The sequence below is a fragment of the Cimex lectularius genome, unplaced genomic scaffold (assembly GCF_000648675.2).
Source record: "Cimex lectularius strain Harlan isolate CLEC.00 unplaced genomic scaffold, Clec_2.1 scaffold6, whole genome shotgun sequence".
Lineage (NCBI taxonomy): Eukaryota > Metazoa > Arthropoda > Insecta > Hemiptera > Cimicidae > Cimex > Cimex lectularius.
The window spans coordinates 3,804,900-3,827,463 of record NW_019392677.1 but is presented as its reverse complement, the minus strand read 5'-3'; the positions used below and the strand labels follow the sequence as shown (position 1 = coordinate 3,827,463).

The 22,564-nt window shown below is 35.3% G+C and overlaps 1 protein-coding gene across 5 annotated transcripts in view; it reads left to right on the top strand.

Moving 5' to 3' along the window:
• Nucleotides 1-22,564, top strand: part of LOC106673872 (inward rectifier potassium channel 2-like) — a 102,597-nt gene that overhangs the window by 61,814 nt on the left and 18,219 nt on the right. Inside the window, exons 1-2 of one of the 5 annotated variants that reach the window (XM_014406239.2) lie at nucleotides 3,272-3,329; nucleotides 4,512-4,662. The exons of 2 other annotated variants lie outside the window; for them this stretch is intronic. In XM_014406239.2, coding sequence (XP_014261725.1) covers nucleotides 4,565-4,662 — 98 coding nt within the window. In that variant the 5' untranslated portion in view covers nucleotides 3,272-3,329; nucleotides 4,512-4,564. Of the gene's footprint in view, nucleotides 1-3,250; nucleotides 3,330-4,013; nucleotides 4,663-22,564 lie in introns of those variants that run through there. 2 more of the 5 variants (XM_014406238.2, XM_014406240.2) reach the window with 2 other exon arrangements.

Genomic DNA, 22,564 nt, shown 5'->3' with positions numbered 1-22,564 from the left:
TTTTTTCGTTGTTGCAGAGGAACATCATCAAATAGTTTCAAAAATTGAGGAACTGAGCACCATTTAAATTATTTTCTTAGAAACAAGGTCCAATAAATTTATTAACGAGAAGTCCACACCAAACGTTGATACTGTGAACCACCTGATGATGACAAGAGTACGAAATTCTCTGATCCTCTCCCCGAAAATTCCACCGGTTTAGTATGCCATTAGAGGTGAACTTGGATTCATCAGTCCATAGGATATATGGAAGAACGTTTCCTTCAGCCTCCCAAATCGACATTTATACAAGGAACGTTAGACGTCTGTCATAACCAGAATCCCGAAGTCCCTGGGAAAGATGAGAGCGATTCGGCATACAATTGTAAGTTTAGGGGCGTCGGTGGCCGCAACGGTTTAGGCGTTGACTCGGCGCTCATCACTGTAAAGGTCCCGGGTTCGAATCCAGCGGCCCTGCATTCGAACCCGATATACTTACAAATGTTTTTTTTTTTTTTTTTTTTTCAAAAACACCAGCACCCTGAGGGTTGATATGACCTCTGCTGTTGCGAACCCTTGTAAAAAAAAAATTACAGAATCCATTTAGATAAGTTATCGTGTGGGCGCGTTCTCTGGTTTTTATATTCAATCTGAGCTTTATGCGGCGTTGAGCTGTTTTTTTCAGATGTTGCAATCACAATCAGTTCCATTAACTTGTACTGCACACTTTACCCTTCGGTGTATATTGTTTATTTAGTAAATTTTAAAAATAAATCTGTTTGTAGGATTAAAAGAATTCATAGCAGAAAACCATTATGATCTTTCATGTTTTTCGTTTTAGCAGTGATAAAATAATGGACGCCATGATAGTGTAAATTATTCAATGCAAGTATGTTATTAAATTATTTGGCTATGCTTTGCCAGCAACGTGTATAAGAGGGCTTTTAGAAGTTTGTAAACATTGAAGGGGAAATGAAATTGTACATGAAATTATCAAAGTTCCGTTAGTTTATACTATGACGTGTTGAGTTTGGTCTTTACTTTTTAAGCTGATACCGCTTATTGTTTAATTATTCTTGGACACTGCCGACCCAATGGGCATATGAAAAAGATTGGCATAACCGAACATGCAATAACCATCCCCAAACTTTTGGGATGTACAACGTAACCGTAGAAGAAATTGAACGACAGAAACCTGGCTTACTAATCAAGTTCATTCATGATCTAGGACTTACTGGTGTGTTTTAAGCACAGAATAGATCTTAATATTTCACACCCCGAATTCATCTACACCTATATCTACATTATACAAACTCACACCAAGGAAAGATTTTTTTTTGCCTTATGCTCTGTGCATATTAACCATGGTGACGAATTGTTGTATGTGTGTTCATATTTGGGGGGGGGGGGTTATCGTGAAAAAAGGGCCAGAGGCGACGGTGGGAATCGAACCCACGACCGCGGCGTCTATGAGCCGAGAGTCTCTCACGCTAACCTCTCGGCTACCACGGTCCCTCTAAGGAAAGATTTGACCATTTTCCAAATAAAATTAAAATTCCAGAAAACCCATTAGAGTTCGTGGTCCGATTGACCGAATAACCTTTTTCAATTAATTAATCTTTACTTAAGGCATTGTTTGAGATAAAAAAGTCAATGTCACGAGCGGGATTCGAACCCACGATCTAAGGCTAAATACGCCGCTGCTCCCGCTCGTGACACTGAATTTTTATCTCAACCAAACGTATAGATTTAATCAGTAAAATCAATTATACCTTCACTAAAGCTCTCCGTGGCCATTTCATTTTTCGCCGAAAATCGAATTGATTACACGACATTTGAAAAATGGCAAAATGGAGGGAAAATTCGAAAGGTGGAGTTGAGATGGGAGGTTAGTGTCGAAGTGGATCGAAGTCACCATAGCTCAAGCGATAGAGCAGCGGCGTATTTAGCCTTAGATCCTGGGTTCGATCCCGCTCGTGACATTGTCTGTTTTATCTCAACCAATGCCTTACGTAAAGATTTAATAAGTAAAACGAAGTATATCTTCAAGAAAGCTCTCCTTTTCCTCTCCATTTCATTTGTCGCCGAAAATCGAATCCCGATTACTTGATATTTGAAAAAAGACAAAAAGGAGGAAAAATTCGAAAGTGTGTAGGTTGAGATGGAGAGTTGGTGTCCGAGGGGATCGAACTCAAGTGGTTTGAATCCTGCTCGCGACACTGACTTTTTTATCTCAGCCAATGTCTTACGTAAAGATTTCAGAAAACGTTGTACTTGAAGGGTTCTATGTTTTCAAGCTAAAAAGGAAAACAATCTATCTCGCACTTACCTGATTACGACATTCATCACCGTTAGTCAAAGTCAACCAATTCTGTGACTTCCAGTATGTTAGCTGTTCCGAAAAGAAACCTATAGGGAAAAGTCCATTTCTGACGTACCCAATCCGTACTTTACGACCCATTCGAAAATAATTGGTCTTTAATTTGTCTTTAAGAATCCCAGGGGTGGACTGCCGTAGTTGGCAAGATTCGCGGTAAACAGCCTGAAATAAACGTCATTAGTGTCAACGTGTTACAAGGGAAAAAGGCGCCATTCATCAGCAGAGCTGGGTTCTCATTTCCGACATGGTCCGGTACAACTTTATGTACATCCCGTTATATTTATAGGGACGTGGAAATGTTATAGTCGGGAACATGGCAGGAAAAAACTCTGCTAAGAAAAAAATTCCTGTTTGGACTCTGGGTGTTTCAAGGAAAACGTTTTGAGTATTGACTAGTGACGCAAAATCTTGTATTCTTGAACGTCATTGCTTAATTTTAACCAATCTGAACTACAAGAAACACTGTGCAACTAGACGAGCTTATTCAAAGAAGTTTATTTATAAAGGAAATATTTTGGAAAAATTTTAAAAAAAATTGGCGATTAGTTCTTGATTTTATTCTCTCAATAAATCCTAATAAGGAAAAAACAAATGGTTAACAGTATGGCAAAGTTTCAAAAGCACCCTGTGACAATAGAATTATTTAAATTTTCTAATACACTCAACCTCACATATAGCTTGCAAGATATCCAAATCTAACCCTAGGTAACTTTTAACTTTTCGTTTAATCCCAGTCAATAAAAGTCAATTGTATATTTAAAAAAAATACAAATGACGTCAATCAGCATAAAATACAGGGACAGAGCCGAGTGGGGACGAAGTGTCCCCTCCATCCGTCCGACTTAGACTTCATGCCAAAGAAGATATTGGCGAAGAACAATGGTTTAGTATAGAGTTAGTCTTTCTTCTTTGTCTAGTTCGGGGATGCCGCTTTCCTAATGGAGTGTGCCTTTTTGTTTATCTTCTTATGGTAATTGAAAACTGAAATAATACTTTGTAGCATAATACACTTGCTAAACAGCGCGTACCCACCGAGAAGCTAGCATAAGAAGGGGCAGTTGAAAAACGGTACCATCCGGTTGATTAAAACATAACAATAATACTTGTTGTTTGTTGTTGTTTACCGGTTGTTACTTTAACGTAAAAAATATAAAAATACTACAGAAAATAATTTACGATTACAATAAACTTTCGCGTATATTTACTAATTTAAAGTTATTGATCAATACATTGTCTATTTGACTCCTTGAAAAATCAAAATGATTAGTAATTGAAATTATATTTCATAAAAAAAAGCTGTCGGTTGGCTCAAAACATGAATTATACATTAAGAACTTTTTGTTAGCGTTAAAATTTAATAGCATTTTGTTAATTTTTTAAAATTTATATTCAACAATTTAACTTTGAAGCCGTGAGAAAATGTTTGAGTACAAAATGCCAACGGTTTACTTATAGATTATTGTAAAAAAGAATCAATAAAAAACTGAATATCGTGATAAAAATTGCTTAATTTTTCAAAATTTATTTTTTTTATGTTGGTTGTATGTATACAACACTGCGATATGACAAGATACTCAAAAATTACTTGAATTTTTATTTAATTTTATAATTGCGAGAAATTATCACTGTTGATTGTTCTGATTTTTTTTTACAGATAAACTTTTTTTTGGAGGGGGGCTTGAATTTAAATATTATCACCCAGTTATCTCAATTGTTTATCAAAAAATCTGCCGAGCCGTTTAGACTTATCGGCCTGCATTTTAACTTTTGATAAGATGAGTCACGTTTTATCATAATTTTATCGGACCGAGTGCGAAGGGTAAGGAACGAACTATTTGCCAGTCGGATTTTCGGTCGTAACGCTTCACGGTAGATTTTGATACTGCGGTTTGGGCGGGCTTTCATAGTCCTAGGCGGTGGTTTTGACCTCGATGATATCTGAACTTTTATCTTTCAACGTCTGGTCTCATTCCACGATAGCATTGATAATCGAAAAGGGGATCGAAATTGCAGTCGGGGCCGTTCGGACGAATTCGATCATTAAATAACTGCTAATTCGACTACGGGTGATTAACATACATCGTACAGTGATACTTGTTCATAGTTCTTTGTAAAAAAAAATGTCAAATTTTTTCCCCCGGTTCTTGTTCAGTTTTGTGCGTCGGTTTTGAAGAAAGATGGTGTTTAAAGTGAGTGCTTATAAATATGGACATAAATGAAGTTGACGTGCTCAAGGTGCACCAAAAGGTCAATCAGCCTAAGGAAAATCTCTATACAAGAACATGCATGGATTTCATATCCAGGTATCGTTGTTTATACTTTCTTTTTAACATTAATCAATTTCAAATTTATATTTTATCCTGTGTTCTGTTTACTTTTCAATTTTAATTTAAGAGAAGATAATTGAGAAATCGTATTTTGTAATTATAATCACAAATTGAATGTATTTTTAAATGGATCATACAGATAAATATTAAAAAAATTAATTTGTTGGATTCGTTAGAGCGGTCAAGAATGAGGTAATTTTGAAAAAACACCTTTTTCTTTTTTTGCCGACGTTTCGACCTTTATTCGGGTCATCTTTGGAGCATAAATTATGGTGCTATTCTTGCACTGCCATATTGGTGTTGTGTGAAATTGTTGTGACAATTATAAATACGTTCACCACGAGAATAGCACCACACTTTATGCTCTGAAGATGTCTCGAATAAAGGTCGAAACGTCGGCAAAAGAATATGCAAAATATCTAAATCACCTCATTCTTGACAGGTCCTCGCGAACCCAACAAATTATTAAACAACCGGTCACTAAAACACACACATTAAAAAAAGCTAATTTGAATAGTAGAAAGACAATTTACACATTAACTGTTGATCAAAACTCACAAGTTTCAAAAATCTTACAAAAAAATTGATTTCTATTAACCTACTAGTAACCTACTAGTAACTTCTAGTTCTAATAGACGTTGGAACAATTTGAAATTCCGATTCTAATGAATTCGAGTTTTAATAGACGTTGGAACAATTTGAAATTTCAAATCTAATGAATTTTCGTTCCAATAGACGTTGATACAATTCGAAATTGCAACCATATTGAATTCTAGTCCTAATAAACGTTGGAACAGTTAGAAATTCTAAATCTAATGAACTATAGTTCCGATAAACGTTGGATCGATTCAAAATTGAGACCATATTGAATTCTAGTCCTTAAACACGTTAGAACAGTTAGAAATTCTAAATGTAATGAACGATAGTTCCGATAGACGTTGGAACAATTTGAAATTTCAAATCTAATGAATTTTCGTTCCAGTAGACGTTGAAACAATTCGAATTGCAACCATATTGAATTCTAGTCCTAATACACGTTGGAACAGTTAGAAATTCTAAATCTAATGAACTATAGTTCCAATAAACGTTGGAACAATTCAAAATTGCGACCGTACTGAATTCCACAATAGTTCTCACAGACGTTGGAACAATTCGAAATTGCAATCCTAATGAATTCTAGTTCTAATAGACGTTGGAACAGTTTGAAACTCTAATGAACTATAGTTCCAATAAACGTTGGAACATTTCAAATTTGCGACCGTACTGAATTCCACAATTCTACTTTCTTCTACAATTCTACTTTTAATAGAAGTTGAAACAATTCGAAATTGCAACCCTAATGAATTCTAGTCCTAATAGACGGAACAATTTTGAATTCTAAATCTTATAATTATATTTCTAATAGACGTTGGAACAATTCGAAATTGCAACCCTAATGAATTCTATTTCTAATCGACGTTGGAACAGTTTGATTGATGTTTTCTATTTACGACTGCATGAATTTGAGTTTTATGGGAGTTGACTGAAGTATAGTGATTTCATACGGTCCGCAAAAATGTCTCACATTGGAATAAGCGTCAGATTTTGAAATAAGACCACCCGGAACAAGAGAAAATATGTATAAACTCGACCATAGTCAGATTGTTCTTTCTGTTCGTTTTATATCACATAATAACCAACATAAATAAAGGGTTTTCCATTTGACTTAACATTTTATTTGAACGTATTTGAACAGTATAAACGAAAAAGAATTATTAAAATGCTCAAAATATTATTAATAAAATAAAATCTGATTAAATTGAATACCATGCAAGCAAAAAAGTTTATAAAATATTAAAAACAGTATATGGCCAGAACTGAAATAAATTAGCTAATTATCCAACAAAATCCGAACTACAAAAAATCAAAACAAAAAACAGAAGAAGATAAAGATAAATGAAAAATTATGTAACAGGCGTACAATCTCTTGAAGAACGGCATATGCTATCGAAAACTAAACAAAGATACAGAGGAAATATCGTATCAGTCGAACAGAACGAACTGTGTAAAACGGACAGATATTGTCCATAAAATTTTAAAATACGCGAAAATAAACGGTTTTTGATATGACATGAACTGAAACCTAAAGAAAAAGAACACAATAATCGCATTGAACTATAGCACATATACAGCATGCAGACACTAATGAAGAGAAAATAGACTAAATCTAAACTACTTATAATTAATTAATAAACTATGCTTTAGATGTGTGAATGGGAACGAGTTTTCATAAGTCAGAGAGATACAAGACGTCGTCCCAAACGGGAACATTCTCGGTCTCATCCTTTATATGATTTATTGTAGCAGTACACCCTAATACCACCATCATCACCACCACCTGCGCGGACGATATCGCTATTTTGTCCTCTAACTCGAATCCTATCCAAGCTACCTCCAACATCCAAGAACATCTTGAGGTTATCGAAGCCTGGATCAAAAAGTGGAGGACAAGACTGACTGAAGAAAAATATACTCGGTGTACGTTCTCACTCAAAAAAGTAGTCTTCCTCTCCACTACATCAACAATATCGATGATAATGATATCGATTTTCATTCAAGTTAAATACTTAGGATTATATCTAGGGGCAGAAGGCTGACGGGAAATCCCCAAGACTTAAGAGTGAGACTTAACCTAAGACTTGGACAACTAGGAAGACTTCTAGGATAGAAATCCGTCTTCACCGTCAACACTAAACTACAAAGCTTTACTGCGACCACTTTTACTTTGGAACGGTGGAGTTCTTCCAAACCATCCAACAACCACCGCATCCAATCCTTCCAATCAAAAGTCCTCAGACAAATCACCAAAGCTATTTTCTATCATACATTATCCACTACGACCCCAACATCCCTTTTATCAACGAACCTATTCCAAAAGTTTCACCCTCAACCACTCGATACATCCTAACTCTACTTCTCCAGCATTCCCAAAGAGAGCCCACCACGTCGACTTAATCGACGATGACCTCGAGACCTGGAACATTGGCTGGTTTCTCGTATTGTGAGTCCTCCTTGTGCAGCTGACATAAGTATGCTCTGAGACAATTTACAAGCAATAACTTTTTCTTATGGTCATTTACATATCTTCAAAGAAGGTAAAGTAGCATTCGCCAAAGACTCTTCCCGTTTCCGACTCTTCCCCCAAGTAGGTTCACCCAAACAGCTGGACATTGAATGTAGACTATTTTCATTGACGAATGAACTGCCGATTAACTTAAGGGATCTGCATTGGCTATTTAAAATGAGGGGTGATTTTTGCCTAAATTTCACCCCATGAGTCGAAAGTGGGGGTTGAGCTATGTTCATTTTGTTACATAGGGCCAAGAAAGGATGTGGTTCATTTTTTGGCTTCGTGTCCAGTATTAGTAGAATTCAGAATACGACACCTTGGCGTACGTTCTTTAACATAAAAAAATGCTAAACACTAACGTTACATTATTGTTGATCATATTAAACATTCCTTTTTATTATATAAGTATTGTTTCACTATTTTTTTTAAATATTTGAACGCTATGTCAATTCAATATAATTTAGTTTTTAATTAAAAATAATTTTATAATGTAATTCTTGTTTGTACATAAAATAGCGTTGTCCCTATCTTTACGTTAGTTTATTCTGCATTCTTTTATTATTATTATGTGTGGTGATTAGTGACCGTTAGTCTGTGATTATTTGGAAATCGTGAGATGCGGTCTGGTGTGACGTAGGTTTCACAAAAACATTTTCTTTATCGTGCCAACGTTTCGATCTTTATTGAGATCATCTTCAGGGCCTGGGATTTACAAACATTAGGCAGAAAACAAACACTTTGAGTGAGTAAAAATACTTTGATTGAATATAAAATTTTTTTTTTTGCGTTGTATAAATCTACTTTTTTCCACATCCTACATGTATTTGTTAAATGTAAACAATGTTTGTAAATCCCAGGCCCTGAAGATGATCTCAATAAAGATTGAAACGTTGGCATGATAAAGAAAATGTTTTTGTGAAACCTACGCCACATCAGACCGCATCTCAGTATTTCCAAATAATTAATTATTATTATTGCAAAACTATGTATCACTCTCAGGCTGACGGATATCCAAGCTCTACATGCTTTTAGATAGCATCTTTTTTGCTATATAAATTCGTAATTATTCTTAAATAAAGAATCTTATTATTATTACATATCTTAAATGGGATGTTATAGTTGTGGTATTTTCGAGAGTTTATTAAATAATTTAAATAGTTTAATACCCGTAATGTTTTACTGTTCGGCAAATGATCAAGTTGAAAAAAAAATTATTAAGTTCTTTACCATCATCCTCTCAAGATCGATCTAAGTTTGTTTCAAGAAAAATAATAAAGGCTTGTAAAAACAAATATAAACACAAAATTTGGCCAGGTCTTTTTCAGATTAAAAAAAATCTCCGATTAGATTAATCACTTTTAGACAAATTTCAAGCCACAGAATGCTAGTCTGGTCAATAAGAAATAATATTTTCATTGTGGTTGCCAGAGAACTATTAAGCGTTTGGCAAATCGGTTGTCTTTCGTGATCTAACTAATTAATGTTTATAAGATTTAAGGACGAGTAACAGTTAATGGGGTGTCTTTTTGGACACCCGCTTTTGTAGAGAAGCCAACGAGCCTTTTGTTTCATTCCAACAAGGGACTTCACGAAGCAGAACCACCTTTAACAACACGTGAAGTGCAGGTGTTTATCTATCCAAAGTAGTTGGATTTTCGACGTGATTCATACAGAACATGAGATGGTTGATTGGAACGTTTAAGTGGAAAGGAATGATAAAAATTTCCCAAACATTTTGTGTTCTATCTTCAATCGCATAGTTTTGTTCATTTGGACATTTTCACATCTTTTATCTTATCGAGAAAACAAAATGTAACGAATATTTTGACAGTGAATATTGCTTTTCTTATCCGTTTTATTATTAATTATCGCATTTATTAAAGAGTTATGTTTTTAATAGAGCGTACAAGTGTTTATTAATTACTATTGCTATTAATAGTATATAATATAGTATTTTTTTAATTGGCAGTCAAAATATGGTTTATGGTATAGTCTATTCTATTGGATTTAAATCTACAAAGAAAATAAGTAAAAACACATAATAAATGCGCAAATTTAACCCACTTATAACTAAATGTGATTTGGATTTTTTTGGAAGATTCTTTTAACTACAAATAAGTAATAGTTTAATATTTAAGAAAGAGAACAATCATAAATTAAAGAAGAGTCATAAAGAAGAAAAAGAACTTTTTGACCAATAATTTTTCATTCTACTGGACGTGTCCTGGTCCTTCAAATCTCACTGTTTTTCTTTCAACAGTTTTACTCTTTTTCGATAATCGAGGTTGATCGGGGAAGATAATAAAAGACATATTTTACACATATATGTTAAAAAGTTTAATATTTCAAGAGACAACGGTTCAACTAATTTATTTCTGATTATAATCTATGAAATATCTGAATATATTTTGTAAAAATTTCCGAACCATAAAATTAAAATAAATGTAGGAATCCTACCAGAATTTACCTACATTAGATCTTCATTCCTTTGGATGCCCTAGTCCGTCAAATCTCGCTGTTTTTCCTTCAACAATTGTATTCTTTTTTCGACTATCCAAATTGACCGGGGAAAAGAAGAAAAGATATATTATATACAAAATATAAGTTATAAAGTTTAATATTTCAAGAGAGAACAGTCATAATCTATTGAACAAAAAAGAAATGAATGAATTGAAAATATCCGATCAATAAAATTAAAATAAATGTCCCAATCTGATCCGAATTTACCTAGATAAAATCTTCATTCCTTTGGAATTCCTGGTCCGTCCAATCTCGCTGTGTTTCTTTCACAGATTTTACCATTTTTGCGATTTGTCAGGATGATCGGGGAAGAGAAGAAAAAGTCATATTTTACACAAATAAGTTAAAATGTTGAATATTTCAAGAAACAACAGTCATAATCTATTGAACTATTTTGTTTCGAATTTTTTAAAAATTTCCGATCCATAAAATTCACATAAATGTAGGAATCCTACCCGAATTTACCTAGATAAGATCTTCATTGCTTTGGACGCCCTGGTCCGTCGAATCTTGCTTTGTTTTTTCATCATTTGTGCTCTTTTTTCGATTATCCAAATCGACCGGAGAAAAAAAGAAAAAGATATATTTTACACAAAATATAAGTTATAAAGTTTAATATTTCTAGAGGAACAGTCATGATCTATTGACCAATTTTGTTTCGGATTTTGTTTTGAAAATATCCGATCAATAAAATTAAAATAAATGTCCCAATCTGATCCGAATTTACCGAGGTAAAATCTTCATTCCTTTGGACCTCCTGGTCCGTCAAATCTCGCTGTGTTTCTTTCAACAATTTTACCATTTTTTCGATTATTCAGGTTGATCGGGGAAGAGAATAAAAAGTTATATTTTACACAAATAAGTAAAAAAGTTGAATATTTCAAGAAACAACAGTCATAGACCGTTGAACTATTTTGTTTCGGGTTTTTTAAAAATTTCCGATTCATAAAATTAAAATAAATGTACGAATCCGGTCCGAATTTATGTAGATAAGAACTTTATTTCTTTGTACGTGCTGGTCCGTCAAATCTCGCTGTTTCTTTCGACAATTGGGTTCTTTTTTCGATTATCCAAATTGACCGGGGAAAGGAAGAGAAGATATATTTTACACAAAATATAAGTTATAAAGTTTAATATTTCAAGAGAGAACAGTCATAATCTATTGAACAATTTTGTTTCTGATTTTTTTGAAAATATCCGATCAATAAAATTAAAATAAATGTCCCAATCTGATCCGAATTTACCGAGAAAAAATCTTCATTCCTTTGGACCTCCTGTTCTGTCAAATCTCGCTGTGTTTCTTTCAACAATTTTACCATTTTTTCGATTATTCAGGTTGATCGGGGAAGAGATGAAAAAGTCATATTTTACACAAATAAGTTAAAAAATTGAATATTTCAAGAAACAACAGTCATAGTCTATTGAACTATTTTGTTTCGGATTTTTAAAAAATTTCCCATCAATAAAATTAAAATAAATGTCCCAATCTGATCCGAATTCACCTAGATAAGGTTTGCTCTTTTTTCCATTATCCAAATTGATCGGGGAAGAGAAGAAAAAGTCATATTTTACACAAATAAGTTCTGAATGACAAAGTTATGGATTTTAGTTATATAAACCATCTAAAAACACCTTCATAACAAGGTTATTATCGAAATTAAACCGTTGACAGTTTCAGGCCTTGTCCAAAGTTTTCAGACCCAAAAGCTTTAAGTTCGATGATTGATTGATTAATTAATCTCTCATTTCGGTAGTTTATGTGTCTTGGCAATTTTTCATTCTTAAAATCACAGTCATCATTAGCGTTATCAGCCCATTAATATGAGACCTCATCTAAGAGGTTTTGTGGAATCTTGAAACACTACATAAGCTGTTGAATTGATTATATCTGTAAAACTTTTTTTTTCCAATTATTATGGTGTAATTTCAAGGTCTAAGTTTTTTAATTAAAAGTATAAGAAATGTTATTATTTATTGTCATAGTTAAATTATATAACGTGTCTACGTTCGTTAAAAAAGTCGTAAATAGTCTGAGTGAATTTGTTTGTGGGGTAAAAATGGCAGTGAAATATGATATTGCCGTCATACGATCTACATGCATATTACTTCTAAGTGAATGGGAAAGTTTTTAGGTCCTATCTGTGGGAAATTTCGCTCATCTGTTGAAATAAAAAAATTACCATCGCCACAATTTAAAAAAAAATTGCATTCAGATTATTTATCAACAATAAACTGGATCATCTAATCTTGCTTAATGGAGCGGAAATCATTTGAAAGTTTCCAATCGTTACATAACAACGGGCAAACATTTCATGCTACGAAATTGATAAGATTGTGAATATTCACAAACTGATGGGAAAAAAGATGGTCGAAAATAAAGTTAGGGTATCAATTTGTGCTTACTCAATATAACTACACAAGGACTGGGGCAAAACTCTCATGGCAAATGATTCAGTAAAATCACCGTTCTTTTAATAAGAACAATGTTCCTAGAAGCCTTGGAGATCACAGCATCAATATGATCAGAAAACCATTGATCGTTAAAAATTATTCACAGTTGGGCCTGATCAAAGAAATTTGAAAGCCTCTGTGAAAAAAATAATTATGCCGCTTTGTAGAATTATTTAAGATTGTATTGCCCTGATGATGAACTTAAAACTCACTTTCATCTCTATGTCATCCTGAAGTCCTTCCTCTCGGTTCGATGGTTTAACGTGAGAATCAGGACCTTTTTTTCGCCCATCACGCCAATAAAAAGTCGGTGCTCCACAAGGAATTATCCTAGATCTAATCCGGTCATTACATATCTAAAAACACGACCTTACAACCTATGCGGACGACACCGCAATATATCTTTACACAATCCAATCCTAGCCAATGAAGCAATCCAACAACATTATTACCGACTGTTGAAACAGGAGGCGGATCAGCTTGAACGAGCAAAACAGCCAAGCATAAACAGCAAAGTAATGCTACCATCCAAGCATGTTCGCTACCTCGGGCTTTACTTAGATAGCAGACATAGAACCGACAAGATTAAAACGTCAAGTATTTAACAAAAGATATGGACTGCTCATATACCTACTAAAACCAAAATCAACACTAAGTTTGCAAAAAACTCAACGCTTACACTCATAAGAACTATTTGTACTTACGGAGTCGAACTGTGCGGCTTGGCCAAATCCTCCAACATCCAACGAATTCAAGCCTTTCAATCCAAAGTTGTCGACCGTATGGAGTAATGCTACCTTCTATGTTACCAATCAAACGACCCATAAAGACCTTAAAATCCCATCCGTGAAGGAACACTTTTCTCAGTTTCCTCTCTAAACTATCCCTCCACCCTTACCCACTAACCTCTTTCCTCAAAGTTCCACCCTTATAATCCTCGACGCTGTTTAAAACGAATAGCCTCGTGACCTCATATTTAATTTATTAACCCTGCCAATTAAATAAAAGAGAGTTCCAGAACTGGCCGGTTTCACTCACTACTGCCCCCTGGTCGGACAGATTTGAACTTAACTATACTATTTATTGTATGTTTATTGTATACAGGTAGCAATAAATAAAATAAATCAAAATAAAAAAAAGTTGAATTATTTGGGATTGGTATTGAGTTGGGGACTGCGGTTCATAGAAGGTTCATCAAATAATTACTGGCAGGGAACCGCAACCGAACCAGCATTCTGGTTGGACACCTAACAAGACATTCGTTTCCCACTGGGGGTCGCAATGTCATAAAACAATGAGGTTTTTAGCGTGCACACCTGGCCGATTAGGCGCGTTTAGAATCTCAAGTTAGGAGCGGCTCACCTCCGCGCGCGGAAAATCTACCCTTTCCGCGAGGTTCGGTGTAGAAACCCACAAATCCACAGACTAATCGGTAGACATGCTGACTTCTCCCGCTTGCCCCTTCCGAGAGGGGTGGGTTAACGTTGTGCACTTAACCAGTGCCGAGCGTAAAGGGATATCCAAAAAGTGGCCGAAATGCATCAGCCAAGTCTCCCACGCACTCCCTAGATAGAGAAGACAACTCTATCTCCCTGGGTGTAGGGGCCCCGCTAGCGTCGAAACCTCCAATAGGCTCCGGACACGGTTTCGATTTGAGTGGAATCTCTAACCACCCCCTAGAGGAGTACCATGCCTTCGGTAAAGGCAACCCAGAGGGCCGCCACCGACAAGCACCCGCCCCCGTCCACCATTCCTCTCTTCGAGGGACGCCGGCAGCGTAATCATAGCTCCACGCTGGTTATATCCATCCGATTCCCACGAGGTCGGGAGGTAATTCGGAGGTCATGCGCAAGTACTAGTGTCCACGGCCACGAATGAGACACAGCCTCTTCTCTAGGTACCCGCCAGGGGTCTCACCACTCAGCCCCTGCAATTCCTTTCCCATGCAGCTGGTTTTGAACTTGGAACGAAAATACGCTGCCCCGCAGTACAGATTGTTATGCTCCCTCCCCCGTCCGTATATATATTCAATCAAAATCCATTCTTACAGGGCACTGCCACTTAAGAAGGCACATGTACCGGATAGTAGTACATACAGAAGAAACACTGTGCAGATACTGCCTGGAAGAGGACCGCAGAACGCATTCTATGTTTCTGTGAAGGCCTATGTAAGTGCAGGTTCTTGCAACTAGGATAAGGAAAACCACAAGTAAGATCTTACATCAAGGAACCGATGGCAAAGCTGTGGAGGCTGATTAATAGCCTGAATCTGGCCAGTGAGTTATAAAAAGCAGAGGAGCACAATAGATCTATTTAGGTCGAGGTGCAGTAGGCCTTGTGGCCGCCTCTTTTATCCCTATCACTGTCCCTGAGGACTGCGGTCGCAAATTGTTTAGGCCTAGGGCATTCCTTCTATAAGAAAGGAATTACTTTACCTTAATTTTTTTTTATTTTACTGTACTTTGGCGTGGTGATAAAAGTGTAAAGCTGAAGTCAATCCGAAATATTTCGGTTTCTAGATTTCAAAAATATACCGACTAATCAGAATGAGAGTAATGTATGAATGTATTTACTTGTGCGATGTCTTACAGAATTTAATTAGTATTAGGCTAGATTATAGCTTGCATGCGTTTGGGGTTGAATGGACCTACCTGTCGACAGCTACCGTTATAACCCCGTTGATTGGGATTACAGACATTTCCTGAGCATCAGGCTTGGGGGGTACTAGCGACCCGGCCGCATAAGAGGGTAGTGATCCTGAGTTATCGACCCTAGGGTCTGCAAATCGGGGAGTGATAACCCTTCGTGGTCCACTTATCATGAACAATACTTCCATAATTTCCATATGGTGTGCCAAAAATAAAAAAAATAAGAATAATAATATTATTTTTTATTATTATTTTTCAATCATTATTAATCATCCGTTCGAGAAAAGGTTAATCGGCAAATATATTCATTGCATGATAATACACCAAAACACAAGGTCAATAAGAAAATTGGTGCATTGTTAATAAATCAAAAAATATAGTTTTTTGTGTTGGTTTAAGTATAGAATTATAGTCCGCAATAGTATCTTCTTTTTTAATTTTTTGTTCATGTAAACATTTCTTTAAAGATCAAAAAATTTAAATATACATAATTAAATATAAATCCAATACATCATTATAAATAATATTTGTAATAATATTGATATAAATATAATGTTTAAATATTGCAACGAACCTTCAAGGTTACAAATATTTATAAAATTAATTGAGGGGTAGAACGTGGTTATTACTACAGTGATGGGTGGACTTTGAAGGGCCAGACTTGTTTATTCCATGGTGTACTTTTGTTCTTCACAAAACAAAACCGTTATTACAAGAAGGCCCAACAAATTTACCCGAATCTATTAGTAGAGCTTAGCGGAATGGACTGGCAGGACTTATAAATACGTGTTAATTAAATCGCTTTATCTGAGGACAAAAACGTTAAAATTGAAAAGCCCGAAAGTGGGGACAAAGAAAGTCATTTATAAACCGGACTATACTTGTTAAATAGACTTTTTGGCACAAGTCAACCCTTTATGGCCCAAACTTGTCTTAGAACAAGACAAACATTAGCAAATTGGTTAAAAGTTTAACGAGATATATACGTTTAGTGAATCCTTTTTAAAAAGATTGTTCCTACTCAAAGCAAGTGGGGACACACACTTACTCCATCATTCATCATTTCTATTAATTTGCTAGTCAAAGCAGTAATGAATTATAACACAATCAATAACATTACCTCCACTTACTTAAAATCTGTTAGTAAACAAGTACTTTTAAATCTTTATTATAAATTGAGACTTTCATGCTCAAAAATTAACAAATCAATCTGGTTCAATTCCCAATATTTGAAATTAAATCTAACCCTAAAATTCGTTCTTGCTAAATTAAATATTGTATTAAGAACTGCTCAACTCTCTTACAACGTAAATGCCAAAAAAACATTTTAAATAATGAATTACATTATAAATTGTACAGTCAAAGAGATACAAAACGTTCTTATCAATATATTGTACACATTAGGCTTGCGTCATTATTGCCTCCAGTAGAATGGGACGAATTCGATTATGATACGCGATCAAAAATTAAATTTATTACGGTACACTTAAAAATAAAAATACCCATAAAGATCCTTTTATTTTTTATTTTTTTACCCTTTCCACCAACCCGCCATACCTGAGGAAGATCCCATACTGGCGGATAAACGCTTTAACTTAATCGAATTTATATATCTAATGGACTTCAAATAAATGGGATAAAATTACCTCCCAACGATCTTTCCTTCAGGCGAGACCGCTGGTAGGTTTTCGAAGGAACAATATTTTCATTTTGAAACCTAAATCAAAAGGTCTTACTGGTTTCCCCTTGCACATTTACATTTTCTTGATTTTCTATTCTATATATTTATATTATCTAAAATTTTCTTACTAAGAAGAGGAAAACAGCCCGGAACCGTAAACCGAAACCTATGTTTAATTATGCAATAAATAAATAACGGTAACAACAATATTTAGGATTTAGTAATTAGAATAAATAGGGATTTGTTCATTTAAGCGTAGTTGAGGCAAAGTCTTTTAGTGCTGCAAATGATTTGATATCCCAGACTAGTTTATGGAGATTAGGCGGCCATTCTTTCGCAAAAGTTTTCTTTCTGCATTGAATTTGGTACAGCCTACCCATAAAGAGTTAAAAAAAAAAGTTTTTAATTGAGATAAAAATTAATTGAAAGATTGAATTGACCAAGGGGACCACGAAAACTAGTGAAGTTAATAATTATGCTGGAGAAGATCTAACCTGCATAACCTGACAAGTTGAGACAAAACCGCTCCTGTAGAAATGAAGAAGGTGGGGTGAGTATGTAGATTCACTTTTTGTAAATGATGGTTTTTTCGCAGATTTGTGTTAATAAAGATCTGGATTTCAAGCATTTTCTAACATACGGTCTATGAACCAAATGAATCTAGCAGTTTTTCGGTTCCATGGATGAGAATAATATGTTGGTACTGTAATGTCTGCAGTTGTGGATGTTCCTCACATCGCACACCCAAAAGAAAAGTAACTCAAATCGCAAAATTCTAAAAACCGGATTATTTAGTGTTTTTTTAAGTATTCGTGTGTGCGTCAGGAAAAATGGCACACCTGTAGGTTGACTCTTAGCTGCTAGGCAGCACGTGCCACTTTTGTTTATCGGAATCCTTCTATCTCCATTCACGAAAAGTGGAATATCTTAGTTCTGTGTCGAGCTCGCCCCTGCTCTACTACTTGAGCTATCGTGACTTCGATCCACTCGGACACCAACCCCCTGTGGCTCTGACTTTTTTTATTTTTAATGGATTTAATAAAATTTATTACTGAATTTATAATGATTAGATAGTAGGCATATATTTAAGAGGTCTTTTAAATCATTATTTTCAAATTCTTTATTATAAAAGATTTGTGTTAAAAAAATTTGTAAAATAACCGAACTGGCACGCATTCTTAGAGAGAGAAAAAGGATGATAAGATGAAACATATGAATTAAACTGGCTATTAAATAAGCACTATCAAAAAGAATGTTAATTGAAGAGACGTATTTATCAGTAAGTCATCGGTAGAGAATTCCGTCTAACTGGTCTAACTGGGTCTATGTCACGAGACATTGTTTACGAATGTTGCCATTTGTTTTGTAGACTTGGGCCGGCTCAAACGGCGTGTGTCTATATTCAAAGCTCTCCCCCTTTTTCCATTATAAATAGTGGTCCCGACACTATTAGTGCAAGGGCGAGTGCCAATTTGATATAGCTCCAACACCGTCCACATTGAAACCCAATATAACTGGTCTCTACACTTCACGTATCAGCTCTTTTCGCTTGTCTGCACGTAGGCTGCCAAATAATAAATTCTTTTGTGCAAAAATTGGCGTTTTAGTTTTTCTCTTCCCCCCTTTTAAACAATCTGGCCAAGGTCCGGTCCTAGCAAATTCGACATGGTCTGAAAATGAAAACAACAAATGTATATGTATATACACATATACATAGTAATGGTTGTTGGTCGGCTAGTCGGTGAACACGTATTGGACGGAACGACGATTTATCACTTTACTGGGTCCACTCCAATGCGTTTCGTTTTCACGCCATCTTCAGAAAGGAATCAACACTTTTGGTTTAGTTTCACGTTTCAATTAGGTTGGACCTATAAGAGAGAGCCTTTAGCAAGTAGTCGTCTTATTTTTTTTATATTAATTTAATTTTTTTTTACCGGGTAACTACTTCTGCCGTTATTTTATTATCTGGAAAATATGTATTCTTTTCTGCATTTGTCTCCACTTTTCTGCCACATACCTTTGGTAGCTAGGCTTTATTAGTATTTTGTTATTATTCTGTTTATTTACCTATCTTCCACACAGTGTTCCTAGATATTACATACATACACTCATTCTACTATAAGATTTTAATCTAACCAATGTTTAGCAGGTTCAGAGTACAAATGACCAAGAGTACCAACCCCTAAAACTAACTGGGAGTCGGCCAGGTGAGAGTCACCTCGCCAGCCACCCGTCATTCACGCCAATAAATAAGTTCATCCCGAGTAACCTTCCATGCCGTATTGACAATTAAAATTGGCAAGACACCGTGAATTTTTACCGCCCAGCGTTTCATCACCCTATCATACTCCGCTTATTCCTTAACCTAACTAAGTTTCTGACAAGTCTTCGGAGTATTCGATATTCCACGGCAGACCTGCCCATTCATACACCACTCACGCTAATAAATACACTGGTCGGGTTCGACCGAAGACGTCGTTTTTCCCTCACATCTCTCTGTAGATATTAAATTACATAAACCCAATCCGGTGTTCTTGTGGGCGCACTCGATATTCCGTCTCAGACTCACGAATAATTCAACATTCACGCTAATAAATACATTCACACTAGACGGGTTCGACCGATGACGTCAAGTTCTTCTCTCACATCTCTCTGTAGATATTAAATTATCTAAACCCAATCCGGTGTTCCTGTGGGTACTCAATATTCCGTCACAGCCTCACGCATAATTCATCTATCGCGCTAATAAATACATTCACACTGGACGGATTCAACGGAGCCGTCAATCCTTTCTTCACATCTCTCTATAGATATTAAATTACCTAAACCCAATTCGGTGGTCCTGTGGGCACTCGATATTCCGTTACAGCCTCACGCATACTTCATCATTCGCACTAATAAATACATTCACACTGGACGGGTTCAACGGATGCCGTCTTGTCCTTCCCTTACATCTCTCTATAGATAATAAATTAATTAAACCTAATTCGGTCAGCTTGTGGGCACTCAATATTCAGTCACAGCCTTACCCCACGCATAATTCATCATTCGCGCTAATAAATACATTCATACATAACAAGAGTGGGGAATAAAACGTGTAGCTGTTTATATGTGACCATAAGCATTTATTGATTTTAAATATGCAATGAGATTATCTTTATAGTCGCTGTTATGCCTCAGAACAGTTGAGAAATCGTCAGGTAGGTCGCACCTCTGTGCGGCGGTTAATTGATCCTGTTTACAAATATTCTTTATATTTATTTATATCAATTTATCTATATGTAGTAAATTTACATATTGGAAACCTAGACACTAAAATGTTTGTTGTCGTTAGGAGGTTCCCTTGTAACAGAAGAGTCATCCTCACCCGAGTAATGATAGGCCATGAGAGGTTCATTCATAGATATTTACTATTGAGCCAAGTCCGCGTATGTGTCGCCACTAATTAAAAGGCTCCAAATAGAGAATTCTGTCACCAATTGTAGTTGAGCAGCAAGTATTTTGTACCCTGTTCTGATTTTTCGAGGAAACAGGACTGATATACTGTATCTAGTACATTATAGAAATATCGACCTGTGCTTCTTTGTGTATATTTAAAATGACTGTATTTATTATCATGAAGTGTAATGTGAGATGGACAACGCTGGACTATTGAGTACCCTATCGGAAACTCCCCCCTAAGTATATTAGTTATTTTGTGGAGGATGATGGAATATCAAGTATTCCACCACCCTGAGTGAATGGTATGTAAATATGTAAAAATGTGTATAAAAGTGAGCGAGAATGTTAATGAATTTTTCATCTGATTGCATTGGGAGCTGGAACGACCTAGTCATTGTTTGTTGTTTTAGAGTTCACCCTTTTATTACGGACCGTTTGGACATGAGTCAAGGAAGCAATTAAATGACGGTTCCGAGGCAATAAAACGATCGTCTCTAGTCGTCGGTCGACAACGGTCGTGGATGGTAGAGCGTGACTCACCCAGGACTATGTATCGTACCCTACGTCCTTCGTTGCCTAAGCATACGCCTCAACGAGATCTTATGATTTTTTTAACCCAAATTTCTATCAAATTTATCTGGTCCATACAACAAGGTTAAATGCTTAATGCGCTTAAATCGGTTTCATTAAACATTTATTTAATTAAGCTGAAAGAAGATATACCGTGGTAGTTTAAATCCTTTAGAGATGGACGTTTTGCATTATAAAGCCCATTTTCAGCATTCCAAGCGTAGAATTTCGAGGTATGTAAACCAGCAAGTCAATACGGTTCATGTCAAAGTTAAACATAAAAACATAAGGTCCGAAGCAACAACTGTGTTGATAAGTGAAAATCCCATATACAGGGTGACTGGCAATAAGTGTCGAAAATTTCTGGTGTTGCTACTCACCATATGCAGAGGCTTTCCAGAAGCGCAATCCATTAAGGTGGGTATACCGCTGGAAGCTAATTGAATGGCGAACCTTTGAGGGAATTTGCAAAGCTCCAGGCGTTTGTAGTTATTAACAGTTACGAAACCAACATTTTCAAAAAATTCCAAATCGCAACATTTTTGTTTTTCTGAATTTTTCGTGCAGAATCTTTTCATCAATTCTCCAATGCAAATAGGTTTTCTTACAGAATATTTAACGTTCTTTTAGGTGGCACAAACCAGATTTTTCTACAGTCAGAATTTCTGATGTTTATAAGCAATTTAGTGGACCCAAGTCGAAAAAAACCCTGAAATTACTTTATTACCATTGAGATATGGACTTAAAGTATTTAAAGGAAGTTTTTTTGCATATGGTGATTAGAAACACCTGAAATTATCGCCAGATACCCTGTATAGGGAAAATGTCAGCCTTATTAAAATTGAGTAGGGCCAAGTTGCCTTACTTGATGATGTTTTTAATTAACAATTTTGTGTGAACTATGTGTGCTTTTGTTTTAATTTGAAAAGCTTAGAAAATCTCTTCAAGAAATACCAATAGACTGAAACCACGGCTTCGAGTTTAGTCGAAAAAAAACTCATCAATTTTATGAAAAATTCTTCTTCTGGGAGGTGGTATTCCGTCACAAGACAAATGGGTTTTATTTATTTTTTATTAATCGGAAAGCTAAGACAGAATGGCTAAAACAGTACCTCAAAAGTGTCTATTTATTTGCCGTTGAAAGGATTTTGAGTAAAGCAAAATAATCGATTTCAATACGAACGTGTCACAAATCTTTTTGGTATAATTTACAAAATTTATAGTAAATAAATACATAAGTGTCAAAATTGAAGATTTATAATTTTGTTAGAAAAAAAATTGTTTTAGTCTAAATTACAATAAATGACAGGTTGTCGCAAGTCTAAGCATGAAAAATAATGGTAACTACATCAAATCGATAACTTAAAAATTTCTGACTCCCGAACTTAAATTCGCACAACAAAATTTTACAAAAACATGACCTCATAATATCAAAACTGACTTAAAAATTTAATG